The sequence below is a fragment of the Scophthalmus maximus genome, chromosome 1 (genome assembly GCF_022379125.1).
Source record: "Scophthalmus maximus strain ysfricsl-2021 chromosome 1, ASM2237912v1, whole genome shotgun sequence".
Classification (NCBI taxonomy): domain Eukaryota; kingdom Metazoa; phylum Chordata; class Actinopteri; order Pleuronectiformes; family Scophthalmidae; genus Scophthalmus; species Scophthalmus maximus.
Window position 1 is genome coordinate 21,632,395 of NC_061515.1, and position 15,307 is coordinate 21,647,701.

The 15,307-nt window shown below is 45.7% G+C and overlaps 1 protein-coding gene across 9 annotated transcripts in view; it reads left to right on the forward strand.

Annotated features, from left to right (window-relative positions):
- Window positions 1-15,307, forward strand: part of zeb2b (zinc finger E-box binding homeobox 2b) — a 112,089-nt gene that overhangs the window by 90,750 nt on the left and 6,032 nt on the right. For 5 of the 9 annotated variants that reach the window (XM_035636746.2, XM_035636778.2, XM_035636789.2 and 2 more), the window contains 6 exons: window positions 115-366; window positions 5,989-6,057; window positions 8,263-8,451; window positions 9,444-9,658; window positions 12,728-12,836; window positions 13,189-15,203. In XM_035636746.2, the coding sequence (XP_035492639.1) occupies window positions 115-366; window positions 5,989-6,057; window positions 8,263-8,451; window positions 9,444-9,658; window positions 12,728-12,836; window positions 13,189-15,203 (2,849 nt within the window). Of the gene's footprint in view, window positions 1-111; window positions 367-5,988; window positions 6,058-8,262; window positions 8,452-9,443; window positions 9,659-12,727; window positions 12,837-13,188; window positions 15,204-15,307 lie in introns of all 9 variants that reach the window. The other 4 variants (XM_035636729.2, XM_035636720.2, XM_035636711.2 and 1 more) reach the window with 1 other exon arrangement.

Here is a 15,307-nt window from a genome sequence, read left to right on the forward strand (position 1 = left end):
ACGATATTTTATTTTTTATTTTTAACATGTACATCACATTGTTTCTCTGCAGTCAGTCCAAACTCCCCTTTACTGACCCGACTTGTCCTCCCTTTGTTTCTCTTTGTGCTGCAGCCCTCAACTATGAGAATGTGGTGGAGACCGGCTCCGAGACAGAAGAGGAGGACAAGCTGCCGATCTCTGAGGAAGACCCTATGATCAACGGCACGGGCAGCCCGGCCAGCCTCACCAACCCGGAGGCCTCGCCGCGCGCCGAGAGCCACAGCCTGCTGACCAAGGAGGAGGAGGACGACGAGATGCGGGACAGCGGCGTGGAGCACATCTGGCCCGACAACGACATGCTGAGTGCCTCAGTTGATGGTACTGGTAAGTGTCTCAAATTTAGACTTAATCTCATTGTTGATTTGAACCTCGATGGGAGGAGTTGAAGAGGAGATTCCCAAACTGTAAATTAAAGTAAGGACAAACACATGATTTCTTAATTGAATTAGGGTTTTCCCCTGGTTTAATTTTACATCTCGGCCCTTTGAAGTTCATAACAAGTCAAAATTAGAGTCTCAGAGAAATGTTTTTCCAAAGTGAGATGTCCACTATCTGAGAAATGTGCCATGCGCAAAAACTAACAAAATTGAAGGGTGAATGATGGAGTTAGGGTATCATAAAATGATAGAAAATAAAATGATCGTGTTCCAAATTATATTCTCTCTCAAAATCTGTCATAAATCTGGCTCAATATATACTCCCAAACATTTTTATCTTTTGTTGTGGCTGCTATACCAGATGTGTGGGATTCAGGTGAGCTGTCAATCACAAATAAAAACCTACCTCTAAGCTCACTGTCAGATACTTCATTGCGACTGTGTGCACATCCTGCCACTCGTGGTACTGCCTTACGCTGTAAACCCCACCCATCTGGTGCACGAGGAGGCTTAAACAAACGCCACGAAGCGCTTTGCAAACACCGCTTGAGCCAGTTCTGGTGGTGACGTCCCCGGTGACGCTCGTCCAGCAGACAGACGCGATAAAACAGTTTCTCTGCGAGGCGACAGAGAGCATTTGGTCCTGATCTGAGATAAACAGCAACAAAAAATATTTACAGTAATGTATAACCTCACTGTGAGCTCCAGAAAAATCTAAAGCCCTGGGAGGTGAGAATGTGCTCCTTACGATTCAGTTTTTCAGTCTGCAGATTCTGCATGGGGATGTGAGATATGTTGAGTTGCTTTCAGTCAAACTGTATCAGTGTTTAAAGTAATTCAGTCACCCCCCAACAGTGACTGATGCCACGAGTTACCTCCTCCCTCACAAGCTGCTTAATCCCGGGCAGGTGACGCCCGAACTTGACTGACTTATCGTCTGTTGCCGAGCAGCTCTGATTGCAGGGGCCCCAGTCACGGATGCTTGAAAGATAAATACTTTTAATTAGGGGGCAGGGTGTAATCATTAAAGGAAGCCAGACTGCTGCAAAAAGTCATTAACAATCTTAAATGAAATTTTTATTTTTATGATAGCCATTTACATGTATAATAAGAGTCAATGATTCTTGGAAGCATGTGACAGGAACAGAGTATGGCGAGAAGTCATGTAAGACAGCCTATTTAAATGAGCGAGGCTCCGCTATTCATTTCTGCTAATGAACTAGCTGTGCACGGTGCCGAAAAACGGGGGGGAACATTCTGCAGTCTTAAATTTTAATATGGGGGAAAATTACACATTTATTAGGGATGGGGGGAAAAACTTAGTGGGTATCAACATTAGCTTCTCCTAAATAATAGTTCATATTGGTTCCTTAAAGCGGGGGTTGGTAAATAAATCAAAATAAAGGATAAACAAGCTGTCGTTGCATACGGTAATTGTTTATTTGATAAAGACCTGCGGTGCCATAATGTCTGTAATTCAACTATGTTGCAATTCCCAGATAATATGCTTCTCGTGTGATAAAGTGTCTGACATATTTCGGAGAGCAAGTCAAGTTCATTAGAGCATTTGGGAGTCTCTTTCCCAATCTTGCGGGTGCTATGTTTCCCAGCCTGTGTGTGTGTTTTTTTTTTCCGCGGTGCCTAAGTGTCTACAGTGATACCTCAGCACATAACTCAGGCCTGAGATAAGTTCGCACCCTCCCTCCTTCCCACTCGGACTGATTTGTTCGTCGCTCCTCTATCGAGAGTTTGAGCACAGGTCTTGGAAGTGTGAGTCAATGTAACTGATTGCAGGGCTGCAAGAAGGGAGCTGCGGTGAAAGGCCAACAATGTTGCCCTAAAACACAAATACACATTCGAAGGACGTTTTTCGTGTGTTGTGATTATGCAGTTTTGCTTTTAGCTTTGGAGCCGAATGATTTTTCGGAGACATAACCACGTCATGTAAGAAAGAAAGCATGAAGAAAACAAAGTTTTATCGCCGAGCCTCCTCTGATTCCAGGGCACAATCAGAGTCTTGTGTCTGGCATTGTCCTTGACATTCCTTCATCCCACAGTGAGGCTGGACACGATGTGCTGGAAAGTATGACATCATTATCACTGACAGACGTTTTCACATAAATCACCTGCCGTTCTTCCCTTTACACTTTTTTAAGCTTCCCTGAAGGGCGACAGGATTTCTGACTTAACGTTGCAGAGATCTGCAGAGAAATCATGTTCGCTGGCTTGTGGAAACATATTCGCTCCATCCTCGAGGAGCATTATTTGAAAACACAATTTCTCTCTTTCATGGCATTTTTTGCCAAATTTTGCCTTCTGCTTTCTTTGCCCATTTTTCAGGATTTTGTGTAATTATTTTGTCACCTCCTGTATCCAGGAGTTTGTTTAGTGCAGTGTTCCTAATCCCTGCCAAGAATACAAATCAGATGCAAACACTTTGGGTATTCTTTGGCTGTAAACTGCCCAAATGTGAAAGAAAGGGAACACTGACACAAAATATCTACGACTGACAATTGCAGTCTGAAAATATCAGAATTGGCACCAGCTTTCAAAGACCCGTGTTAATAAAGTCTTGTCTTTTTTTTTCGAAGGTTCCGAAACCGTTAGATGCTTTTCTTGAACGTGACAGATTAACGATAAATGAGGCCAAAGGCACAAAAGGCGGAACTTTAAAGCGCTTGTGACTGCAGTGACCGGCCATAAAAGCAGGAATGTTTTCAAAATAAACAGTATCAGAGCTGCTATGAAAATAGGTGAAAATTATGGTTTGGCCAAGGTATTCTGGACTCCTCCTGGGTCCAGTGTTGGCCCTCAGACCTCAACGTCACTCTTCAAGGAGGTGTGCGCCTTTACCGCCTCAGGTCGTCTGTGATTTACTGCTGACAAAATACACTCTTCTAGGATTTAGTGGGACACTTTCATCCAAAATGTTTTCCATGGCTAAGAATAGGTACATATTTGTGGCATAAAGGAATCAAAACCCCTTGTTTTTACATTACTTTTCGAGTCTGTCCTATTCTACGAGATGAAGACATAATGCAATTGGTGATTTCTTGTAAAAAAAAAATTTAAAAAAAATCTTTCTGTGTAAATGAGCCTTTACTGCAGCAACATTATAGGGCCTTTTTCTTCCTATAGAAAGACCAGGCGCCCAGTTCACCACGATCACTCTTTGTCCCGTTTGAATGTGGTTGGCACTGGTGCATGCACGTATGTGTGCCAGAGGCCACAGCGGAGAGGTGTACGTGGTATTAGCCTACCTCCTGCTGGAAGCAGCCGTCCCTCCCCTCAGACCACAGATAACAAAAGTTGTCCAAGGTAAATAGGGGGAGAACGGCGGGCCAGTAAATCCCACCGGTCATCCCCTTTGCGTCAGACCAAAAGTATGCAGCCAAATTTGATTACCCAACGCAAACGCAGTGCCTACAAGGACACAGAAATGTGAGGGAGTTTTGACCGTGTTCAGTACGAAAAGGAGGGGTGAGGTTTTCAAACATGCTGATATCCGATACTTGTGGGCATATTTTAATCTGCGGTGGAGGGTTGTTTTTTTTATCTGTTTTGTTTTGTCACAGCTTAATTTATGTCGTTTGAACCCATTTATTTTCTCATACTGGGCCTGTGGTTTTGATGCCGCTTGGCAGACGTGCAATCAAATGTACAGAAAGAAAAAGAAGAGGGGGAAAAAAAAAAGAAATCCTAGCGAGGGGAAACTTAAACTAGGACATCCCCTTCCAGAACAGTCTGTCATTATTCTCGGGAGCCATTGACAGGGGTATTTATCATTTCACTGCAGAAGCCAAATCTTAATTTCACGACAACCCCAAATTGCAAGCCTTCGAAAGCATTCCGCAACTATTAAGCCCATTGTTTCCTAACTAGAAATAAAAAATCCTTTTGCTTCTGGCTTTTGTGTAGAGCAATGTAAGCAGGATAACATTATTATCAACAATACTCCCACAACCTTTTCCTGTAATATCTCAGCCAGGTTTCTCAATGTAGGCGCTCATCCTGGTTTAATAGCCATGGGATAGTCAGATACATCAGATCCTGCTGTGGACTTGGGAAAAAAAATAAAAAAATTCTCACAATGCAACACTTGTAATGTCTTTGCAGGAGCAGCAGAGCAAGAACAGATGCGTGCAAGGCGCACAATGCAGGCTTTTTTTTTGTTCCTTTTTTTTTTTTTTTTTTAATACAAAGCCCCCATGTTCTCGGAAGCACCTTGATTTAATTTTTACCGACGGCGCAGGGAGGAGGTACCAGGGGCTCCTTAAGCTGATTGTCCAGTCAGTGTCCTCCTGTTGACCGTGGTGGGATGGATTTGTCAGAAGAGGGTTTGTTTATGAGCCTGTCAAGCGACTGTTTATTTACAGTGGGACTCACCTGTGCCAGGACAATATCTCCCTGTCTGCACAGCCCGGCTGCCATTATCCTGATTGGCAGTAAGAACCTGCTCTGTTTGAACCGATGCTCCCGGTGGTTGCGTTATCCAAAGGTCCTTTGAGGAAGGCCTTCTTCGGGACTGGGAAAAATAATAGGAATGGTTGTGGTCTGTCTTTGGTGGGCTGAGCCAAAAATGGTGAAATAACTGTTCAAGTGTATGTAACCAAACCTCTGCATCCCAATTCATCGGTGAATGTACGGTATAACATGTTCACATTCATGTCTAGGAATGTGCAATGTTTGGAAAAGTGGATATTAAAGGGGGTCACTAAGATTCCAAGTCTGTTTTCTTTATTCAAATAGTCATTTTTATTAGTATTCAAACGAACACCCACGCTTCCATCTTTTTGGGATTGAAAACCTAAAGAAGAGGCTTTTTTTAAATAATAGCTTCCTTCCTGGGTTATAGCTCATGCTTTAAATGTTCAGCCGAAACATTTTCCTGCGAGAAACCATCGACTCTTTGTCTCCTCCCACCTGAGGTTTACCCCAGCCAATGAAGGCATGAAGCAGAGCTGCCTCCAGAGCAGCTCCGCAACCCCCCCCCCCCCAGAGAAATGTTGGTGCAACTACAAGTCTTAATTTGCGGTTCAGGGTTGTATTCTTTTTTTGTTCGGAGCAAGACGCTTACTCTCTGCCAGGGGCTGTGGGAAATGAAGGGAAAAAGAAAAAATCTTCAGAATAAAAGCATCCACTAAGTGACATATGATAAAACAAGCGTGATCCTGCATGCGGAGGATTTGCAGCGGCGTCACAGCCAGGGAGTAATAAGCTCAGCCTGCGTGTCGGCTGGAGCGCCGGTGATTGCTCAGGTGGATGTGCTCCACGTTGTATTTAATCACCCTGTTTGGCGATTGAAGCCATCTTCGCCTCCCCCCCTGTCGCCTGTTGTCATGTTAAAGGTAAATAAGTCACTGTCTGGCCCAGATGATAGCATTCATTACGCACGCCGAACAAAACTGCGGCGTGCTGTGATGCACAGCGGCGCCTTTATTGCTCCCTCCATACCGTCTTCTTGAATGCCTCATTGTCATCGTTTGATGGTTTGCATGGCGCACCGAGGTACTCGCCCTCCATTCTCTCACCACACTTTTTTTGTTTCTTCTTCTCTGTTTCTGTGCAGATGAAATAAAAGATGACTTTGACCACCTGGGCCCTGATGCCACTCTTCAGGCAGTTGGAAACGGTACAGGTGAGTTGACTCAAGATGTTGCATTTGTGTTCTTTATAGATGTGTGCTTTGCTTTGCTGAGGACAGTCAACCAAAGAATGGACTTTACTTCATTTCAGTCCCGCCCTCTCTGCTCTCTTATCTCATTCATCATGTCGTTACCCCTTCTTACTTGTGGTGCTTGTGGCCCCTTTGGGGCTCCTGAACCCAAGTTGGCTACTGTACCACCTCTTTAAAATCCCGAGAACAAAACAATGACATCCAAAAACGGTAATGTGCAATTAGAGGTACAGTCTTGCCCTGCCGACACGACGACAGCAAAAAACAAATCCCTTGATGTTTACAGGCAGATTTATATAACCTTTGATTACACGTGCTGCTTTCACGAGTCTGTTTCCCGTCGCCTGGTCCTGGTTGAAGCGTGCCCTACCTGCCATTTTTCATTAAGCCACCGAACGCTGATTTGCTGCCGCACACCCCTCCCTTCCATGATATCATCCTGGCCACCCTGACAATTGGCCCCGGATGCTGTTAGAGTAAACCAAACTCACCCCACAGAATGCCATGCAACCCTGCCTCAAAAAAAAACCTCCCTTCAGCTTTAATTACTATGACTTTATGCTCGTGGTGTTTTATTCTTCACTTATTTTCCTTTTTTTCTTTTTCCCCTCTCTGTGTTTCTGAAAAGTCAAGCATAGCAAATGTTTTCCATTTTGACTTCTTAAAGGACTTTTTTGAGACAATACAGTGCACCGCCGTGGAGGCTCCCAGCCACTGCATGACATGTGATTTCATTTAGAGAGATGAGGAGTTTGATCGCGTCCCGGTGCCAGAGCACACTTTGATCCAGGTGATTTCCTCCTTGGCTGAAGGAAAAGTCCGTCGTTTTTTTCCTTAGAGAATGATGTTACGTTTATTATTTTTTCGTCCAGATTGACTCTAAAAGAAAAGCAAAGGTGCCGAACAAGTTCTAATCGTATTTAGGTAAACGGTAGATTTTGTTACCCCGATCCAGAAGCTGATTGCACCAGCGCTCAATCTTAAATGACTATTTAAAAACATCACAACAATGAGTCTCTCGCAATTAGCCCAGCAGTCTCCTCAAACCGCAACGAATCATCTAATGAGAACGTTGTAGACGACGCCATCACGGTCATCAAGACCAATCCATTGGCACCGATGACATTTCGGTGCCATTTTTGACAACCAAGCATCTACCACCTTGACCTTTCGCAAATTGGGCCGAGAAGTCATCACGGCCGAACAAATCGTTCTTTAAAGCTCACCTTGCCCCCACGGTATAAATGCCTAATTAACAGGGGATGAAGTCGGATGAGGCGTTTCTTTTTTGGTTCAGCGTAGACAAACTAGCCTCCAGAATCTCCAGGATGCAAACGGTGTGTGCGTACGTGTGATTTTTTTTGAAAGTCATCCATCCCCTCGACTAATGACGGCTGCTGAGTTCTTTTAGCTCTGGTTTGTTTTTGGAGGCAGCTACAGTATCTCCACGCTGCAGCCGAAGAGTTTCCCCGAAGAGAGGGGACTGGGAAACAATTTGAGAAAAAACGCATTGTGTGGCCTCAGCAACTTTGGCTGGCTTAAGACACATTCTGCCCAGCCATTGCAAACACATCTCTCTCTCTCTCTCTCTCTCTCTCTCTCTCTCTGTCTCTCTCTCTCTATTTTCTCCCTCCTCTTTTATTTCTGCGCTGGTTTGTGGTTTGGCCTTGATAATCTGCTCAACACAGAATCAACAAATGCCACAATCTTTTGATTGACCTTATATGTGAAAGTCGATCCGAGCAAACGTGGCTCTGTTGCTGATTAAGTCAGGCTTCTGCATGTATGGGTGTATGTGTACTGTATGTGTGTCTTCCCCTTTAGTGCTAAACACAAAATCAGATTTTATGTCATGAGCAAATTAGGTGAAGTTTGAGTGAAGTTTTCTTTACACATTGTTCTCCAGCAGCTCACGGTAGCCCGCCTATCGCTAACTTTTGGCCGGATGAAGTTACAGTTCTTATTTTAGGCGGCATGGCGTGACAAGCAAACCCAGTAATTTAGATGTATTCTCCCCAAAGCGCGGCTGTAATGTGTTAGGGTGGACCGTCCTCATCGCATTTCAACCAAGATGTTCCCAATATCCTCCTGTAAGACATTTCTCCGGAGAAGAAACAAATCCAATTTATCCCTCTCCCTCCCCGACCCCCTCTTCCCCTCCTTCAGTCAAGAGCGTCGATTGCACTTCAGAGTTCGAGGACTTCTTCGCCAAGCGGAAGCTGGACGACGGCGACAGCCACGTGGTGAGCATCGCAGAGTACCTGCAGCGGGGCGACACGGCCATCATCTACCCAGAAGCCCCGGAGGAGCTGTCCCGCCTGGGCACTCCGGAGGCCACTGGACCAGAGGAGAATGGTACGAATCCTGTCAGGGGTTGATGGGAGGTGGGGGGGTCAAAGGTGAAAGTATAAAGGAAAAGAGTGGGTGTCAGAGAACAAGGTACTTGGCATGAAGCTTATTTTAAGACTGTCAAACCTATAGCTGTTGCCTCCATCAAATTATAAAATGTTTCTTTAGTACAGAATTGGCACTGGTGTGAGAAAAATTCAAATGTTACTCAGCTTTACTTCTTCATCATACATTTAATATTAGGATCATAAAAAACTTTGGGGTTGGAATTGAAATTGCAGCGTGAAGGTTGTAGTCACAGAAAAAAAGTCTGGAGTCTGGACTGAGAAGCAGCTCTTCCCGCTGACACGACTGGGCAGCTGTTGGTCCCACAGATTCGCCGGATGCCTTGGTGTTTACCTACAGTCTTAAGCAACAGCTGGGCAGGGGCTTGAAATCAGATAGCGCACCTCTGAAGCTCCCCAAAGGGAGAGACGTGAGGGGGGTTTGAATTGGAACAGGCCCATAATTCATACTACACACATGATGAACATGTCGGACGAGAACAACATAAAAAGAATTGTGGGTAGTTTCAAGCAATTTGCAAGGTACGAGGAATTACATGAGTAGGAATGAAAAGAGTTTGTCGACTCAGGATTTTGTATGCGTTTGTGTACATACAGTGTCATGTGCCCCGTTTGTTACTATGTCAAGGAAACTGAGACTGGGTGTGAGTGCTGTATGTGGAGCTGCACAAGTGTGTGTGTGTGTGTGTTTGTGTGTGTGTGTGTGTGTGTGTGTGAGGAGTCGGGAGGAGGTCGTAGTGCAGCGGATGCCAGCCTGACACTGAGGCTCTCATGTGGAGCAGATTGCAGAGATAACTCCCATACCACTCTGGGCAACCCGCCCGTTAGCTGCCATTGATTCGCTGACCTTTTGGCCCGCTTTCCCTTCCCCTTCCTCCCCGCCACCCCCACCCCCACACCCCCTCCTCCTCCTCCCCGCTGTCTCCCTTGCAGACCTGCCACCTGGAACGCCAGATGCCTTCGCCCAACTGTTGACCTGCCCCTACTGCGACCGGGGCTACAAGCGTTTGACATCGCTGAAGGAGCACATCAAGTACCGCCATGAGAAGAACGAGGAGAACTTCGCCTGCCCCCTGTGCAACTACACGTTTGCTTACCGCACTCAGCTCGAGCGGCACATGGCCACGCACAAGCCCGCGAGGGATCAGGTGAGCGAAAGTTTAAAATGATTTTCTCCACCTTACCTTCTCTTTCGATTTAGTTTTTTCTCGTCCACTTCCTGTTTCTTTCCCTTCTTTCATTCCATTTCTAATATGTTCTGATCCCTCAGAGAAGAGAGATCATTTTTCTCTGATTGGCAATCATTATTAATTTTTCATGGCATTTTGAAGATGCAGATCCTTTAATGGTAATAACTTTAATTGAGGCCCTAAATGGTTTTTTGATGGCCCTCCCTGATATGATTTTCCAGTCTCATGTTCACGATCGAATGATTGTGTTAATTTCCAATTTGGAAATTTTTATCAGCTCCTTAACTTCACTTCACTCCTGGCCTTTAATGTTCTTCTGGTGCAGCCGGCAGTCGTAGTACTCCATCAAACTCCAGCCCCCACCCAGCCCCCCACTTCTAATTTCATGCACTGCATAAACATCTGTGTATACGTGAAAGTTCTCGAGCGATTTATATCCTATATGTCTGAAATATAATTTGAATCTGCCCGCAGTTAGCATGAATCACCTTAAAGTCCTGTGAGGTGAAAACACATCCAGCAGTCACGGGTGTTTAACTCGCTTGTCAGCTTTAAGTCGAAGATGTGGGGTGAGATAGATTGTGACCAAAAATATAAATAAAATTGCACGCTCTCAGAGTTTTGTACATTGGGGGATAATTATAACTTCTCAGTGAACTAAAAATTGGAGCAGTAAATTTGAAAGTACATGGAGCCTGTATTTGTTTGTTAAAGGATGATTGTAACAGAAAATATAAGGAATTAGAAATATAAGAAATCATCTTTGGTGATTCTAAAATGCAGTGAAATGTAAAAGTAATTAAAAGGAAAAGGGAAAAAAAATAATTAAATTACAAAATCATCACAGGTTACAATACAGAATAAATCCAGTTATTTATCTAATGGATCAGCCGTGTATGAAGTTTGTGTGAATGCTTTCAAATCAAATTTTCTCATGGACTTCCTCCACTAGAAACACCTTGTAATGCACAGTAGTGTTATAGGAAGAAAATAAAAATCATCCGTTCAGCCAATCTAGGATGATATCATGTACCCTGATGCGTTTCAGTGTTCGGGCCCAGGTCGCGGGGGCTGTGCTCTCTGAAGCGAGGATGACAGGCTCAGACTGGGGCTGATTTGATCAGATGTCAGCAGCCAGCACTTTCACCTGATCTACCAGCTGGGTGTAAACGTGAGCAGATGGGCCGGCCGAGTGAGCCGCCGTCCCAATCCTCATATTACAATGCTGCTGCTGCTGCCTCCCCTCCAGAGTCGAGTCAATGGCCAAAGACTCCCGTGCAAGCACCGCGGGTCCTTGCACAAAGCCGGTTATCTTGATTTGTAAATTAGCCGGATTGTTTAAATGGTAATCCTCGAGATGAGATCGAGGTGATGTCTCACTCGTTGGATTTCTTCCCGGGCAGGTTTTCTGTAGGTGGCGCTCTTTTCTTTGTCTATTCATTCATGGTGTCTATCGCTGCTCATGCTAAGCACCCACATCTGTTCAATCAAGAAAAAACTGAAACATAAAAAAAAAAAAATCCCCTTCAATGTGTTTAGAAGACACTGTAAATCAAAACGAGCATTTATGTGAAAATGTACATTCGGCAATTAATGACTAACTCGGCAGTAATCAGATTAACATCAAGAATAATGTCCTGATAGGTAATCATGTGCCATGTTGTTCTGTCTTGTATGTTTACAAGCCTTAATTCTCCTCCTCCTCTTAAGCACTTAGCTGAAATATGACTAATTAGCGGTTATACATATGCAAACATCCAGTCAGGTCCCCGCCCACAATCAGCAGCGGCGGCGTTCACACCAACAATGAGCTATGAAGGGGAGACGGAGCGCTTTGCCAGTGCCATTCACAATTAGGAGCGCGGAGCGATTGTGTCTTATTAGCAGTGGTGGCGAGACTAAACTTTACCGGGCAGGGGTCCTCAGGGGGGAAGTTAAGGGGATGGCGGTGGAGGTGGGGGCACTGGAGCAGCTGTTGCTGTTTGTTTATGCAACTCAGCAACATACGAGCAGTGGGGTCCCTCTCCGGCGCTTGGCGGGGCCCCCCGACTCTCCCCGCTTGATCTTTGAAGGTTGGGGCTGTTTGAACAATTCCTCCCAGTCCTCCCAGTGTCCTGTGCGCCACCATCTGTCTCTCCAGGAATGTGGGTAGAGTCAGCACACACCCCAGCATTTGTCAAGGCTGAACTGGGAGGAGGGGAGTCTCTGTGTTTGTCCCCCTAGCGATCTCACCGAAAATTTGTCTTTTTTGGTGTGTTGTTTTTTGTTTTTTTTAAACTTACCAACCGTTCAACGTCCTCACCTTCCTCTTGGAATTAATGGTTTTGTGACTGATGGTTTACACGCCCAGGGTTGTTGTTGTTTGCTGAGTATTATATATTTAAAAAAATCTATGTTTTACCTTTTCAGAGAATTTTTCTTTGAATTGTAATTTTGATTGAGTGCAACTGATGTTTACCTTTGAACACTGAATCAAGGCTGCACCTATAAGCTCTGTTCTATATCTTAAGATTAATAAAGAGACATTTGAGGTTTTCTTTTTTCTTTAAGCCCCAATTACTGCAAGACATTTGAGGCTGTTCTGAAAAAAGTGTAATTCAAATAATGTGAATACAGGTATGCAGGGCGAAAAGGCCCACGGATGATTCTGAATGCCTTTTAGACTGATTGTGTCCAAATTAATTGAAAAGCCGATCAGATCGGTGGTTGTAATGAGGGGGAAACGCTGCAAAAAAGTCTCTTTTCAATTATTCTTTTTTTCTGGGCTGCCAAATTTCTAAAGGCATGCCTCCTTTGGCTGAGGAGCCAGGAAATTAAAAAGTATGTGATTCTCTGTTATCACCGCCGCTGCCTGTAGTCGCTCAACGGAGGTGGGAGTAGAAAGCCAAGATGCTCTCTTGGCGACCGGAGCCGTTTGGCTTGTAGCTTGTTGTCATGCCGACCGATTGTGGTTATTTACTGAACTCTCGCCCTACGATGTTTGTAGCATTTTTTTTTTTAACCTGAATCTCCCTCTCTCCCTCGCAGCACCAACTACTCAACCAAGCGGCCAGCAACCGCAAGTTCAAATGCACCGAGTGTGGCAAGGCGTTCAAATACAAGCACCATCTGAAGGAACACCTCCGGATTCATAGTGGTGAGTGGCGAGAATTCTGCCCCGCTCTTTGATATTCATAACCATGACTTTGGAACGCCATGAGTCTGCAGAAATTCCTTTCGGCTTATTTTGGACCCTCCCTGCTGTTAATGGACACTGAACTCTGTGAACGCTGTGTTAAGAAATCATTTCAGTTGCGAATTATAACGTTTGCTTAAGTATGTGAAGCATATCATAAGTTTAATTTCATATATTATTTGTCACAGTAAAACTAGATAAGATAAGAGACATAATTAGCTGACAAAGCTAATGTTCGTCTGTTGTCCCCTTTAAAAGATGGCAAAAAAATATGTCATATCAACCATCTTACGCTGTATATTTTTCCTTTCAGGTGAAAAACCATACGAGTGCCCTAACTGCAAGAAGCGTTTCTCCCACTCGGGCTCCTACAGTTCCCACATAAGCAGCAAAAAATGCATTGGCCTGATCGCTGTCAATGGCAGGATGCGCAGCAACATGAAGAGTGGCTCCTCCCCGACCTCAGCCTCCTCCTCGCCAACCAACACTGCCATCACCCAGCTGCGGCAGAAGCTGGAGAACGGCAAGCCGCTGGGCCTTCCCGAACACAACAACCACCTAAACATCAAGACGGAGCCACTTGACTTCAACGACTACAAGCTGATGATGGCGTCTCATGGATTTGGTGCCCCTGGGCCGTTCATGAACGGAGGCATGGGAGGGCACAGCCCACTGGGGATGCACCACAACTCAACAGGCCAGAGCCCCTTGCAGCACCTTGGGATTGCCGGGCTTGAATCACAGCTCCTGGGCTACCCAGGGCAGCTGGGGAACAACCTGAGTGAGGTCCAAAAGGTTCTCCAGATTGTGGACAACACCGTGTGCAGGCAGAAGATGGATTGCAAGCCAGAGGAGCTGTCCAAGCTTAAGGCCTACATGAAGGAGCTGGGGTCCCAGGTCGAAGAACAGAAACAGGCTCTGATGTCGCAAGGGGGGGGTCAGGTTGGTCTTCCACTCGTCAATCACAACGGCGCCACCAAAAGCATCATCGACTACACGCTAGAAAAAGTGAACGAAGCCAAAGCCTGCCTCCAGAGCTTGACAACAGACTCAAAGAGACAGATTAGCAATATCAAACGAGAGAAATCCAACCACTTGCTTGAAGGAGGTGTGGAGGAGAAGGTCCAGGAAAACAACATGTTTACGCCTTATGCTTGCCAATTTTGCAAAGAAACCTTCGCCGGGCCAATACCTTTGCATCAGCATGAACGCTACCTGTGTAAAATGAACGAGGAGATCAAAGCTGTGCTGCAGCCCAGTGAGAATCTGATGCCCAACAAACCAGCGATTTTCATGGAGAAGAACAGCCACTTATCCTCCCCCATGCTGTCCGAGAAGGGATTCACTGGGCCCCTCAACCCCTACAGGGACCACATGTCTGTGCTGAAGGCATATTTCGCCATGAACATGGAGCCCAACTCGGAGGAGCTGCTCAAGATTTCCATCGCGGTTGGCCTTCCTCAGGAATTTGTCAAGGAGTGGTTCGAGCAGCGGAAGATGTATCAGTACGGCACTACCAGAACCCCACCACTAGAGCACAGGAACAACATTGATATGGTTGTCGGAACAAATAACCACCACACTCACCCAAAAGACTCTATGGCAGCTAGGTCACCTGTTTCACTAATCAAACCTACTGATCATATCACGTCCCCCTCCATAGCAGAGCTCCACAACAACGTGAACAACTGTGACAACTCGCTCAGACATTTGAAAAACCACCAGTTTGGCGGCAGTGCCAAAGCCACGGGAGAGAAGATGAACCACTCCCGCAGCAACACCCCTTCCCCGCTCAATCTGTCCTCCACATCTTCCAAAAACTCCCACAGCAGCTCCTACACTCCAAACAGCTTGACATCCGAAGACCTGCAGGCGGAGCCGCTGGACCTCTCCCTGCCGAGACTCATGAAGGAACCCAAGCACGCACTGACTGTCAAAAGCAGACCTAAAGTCAACAGCATTAGCATTGACCACAACAGCGTTCCCTCTCCCCGAGAGCACTTCGAAGAGCCTTTGAACTTGGCCTATCTCAAGAGAGATTTCTCAGGCTCCACCAACAACGGAAACTTAGAAAAAAGCACTAGCCCCATCTTCGGCATGAACCCATTCGCCGGCAAACCCCTGTACACGTCACTTCCACCTCAGAGCGCTTTTCCACCTGCCACATTCATGCCCCCAATGCAGGCCAGCATACCAGGTCTCAGGGCCTATCCGGGCATGGATCAAATGGGCTTCTTACCACACATGGCCTACACTTATGCGGCAGGGGCAGCAACCTTTGCCGAGATGCAGCAGCGGAGAAAGTACCAGCGGAAACCAGGTTTCCAGGTAAATGAGCCACCTGTGGTTTTGTTTAAAAGCCCAAGGCTCACACAGATTCCCAAAAATGATCTGAACTCATTTCTGTACTAATTAGAGATGACTTCAGAGTC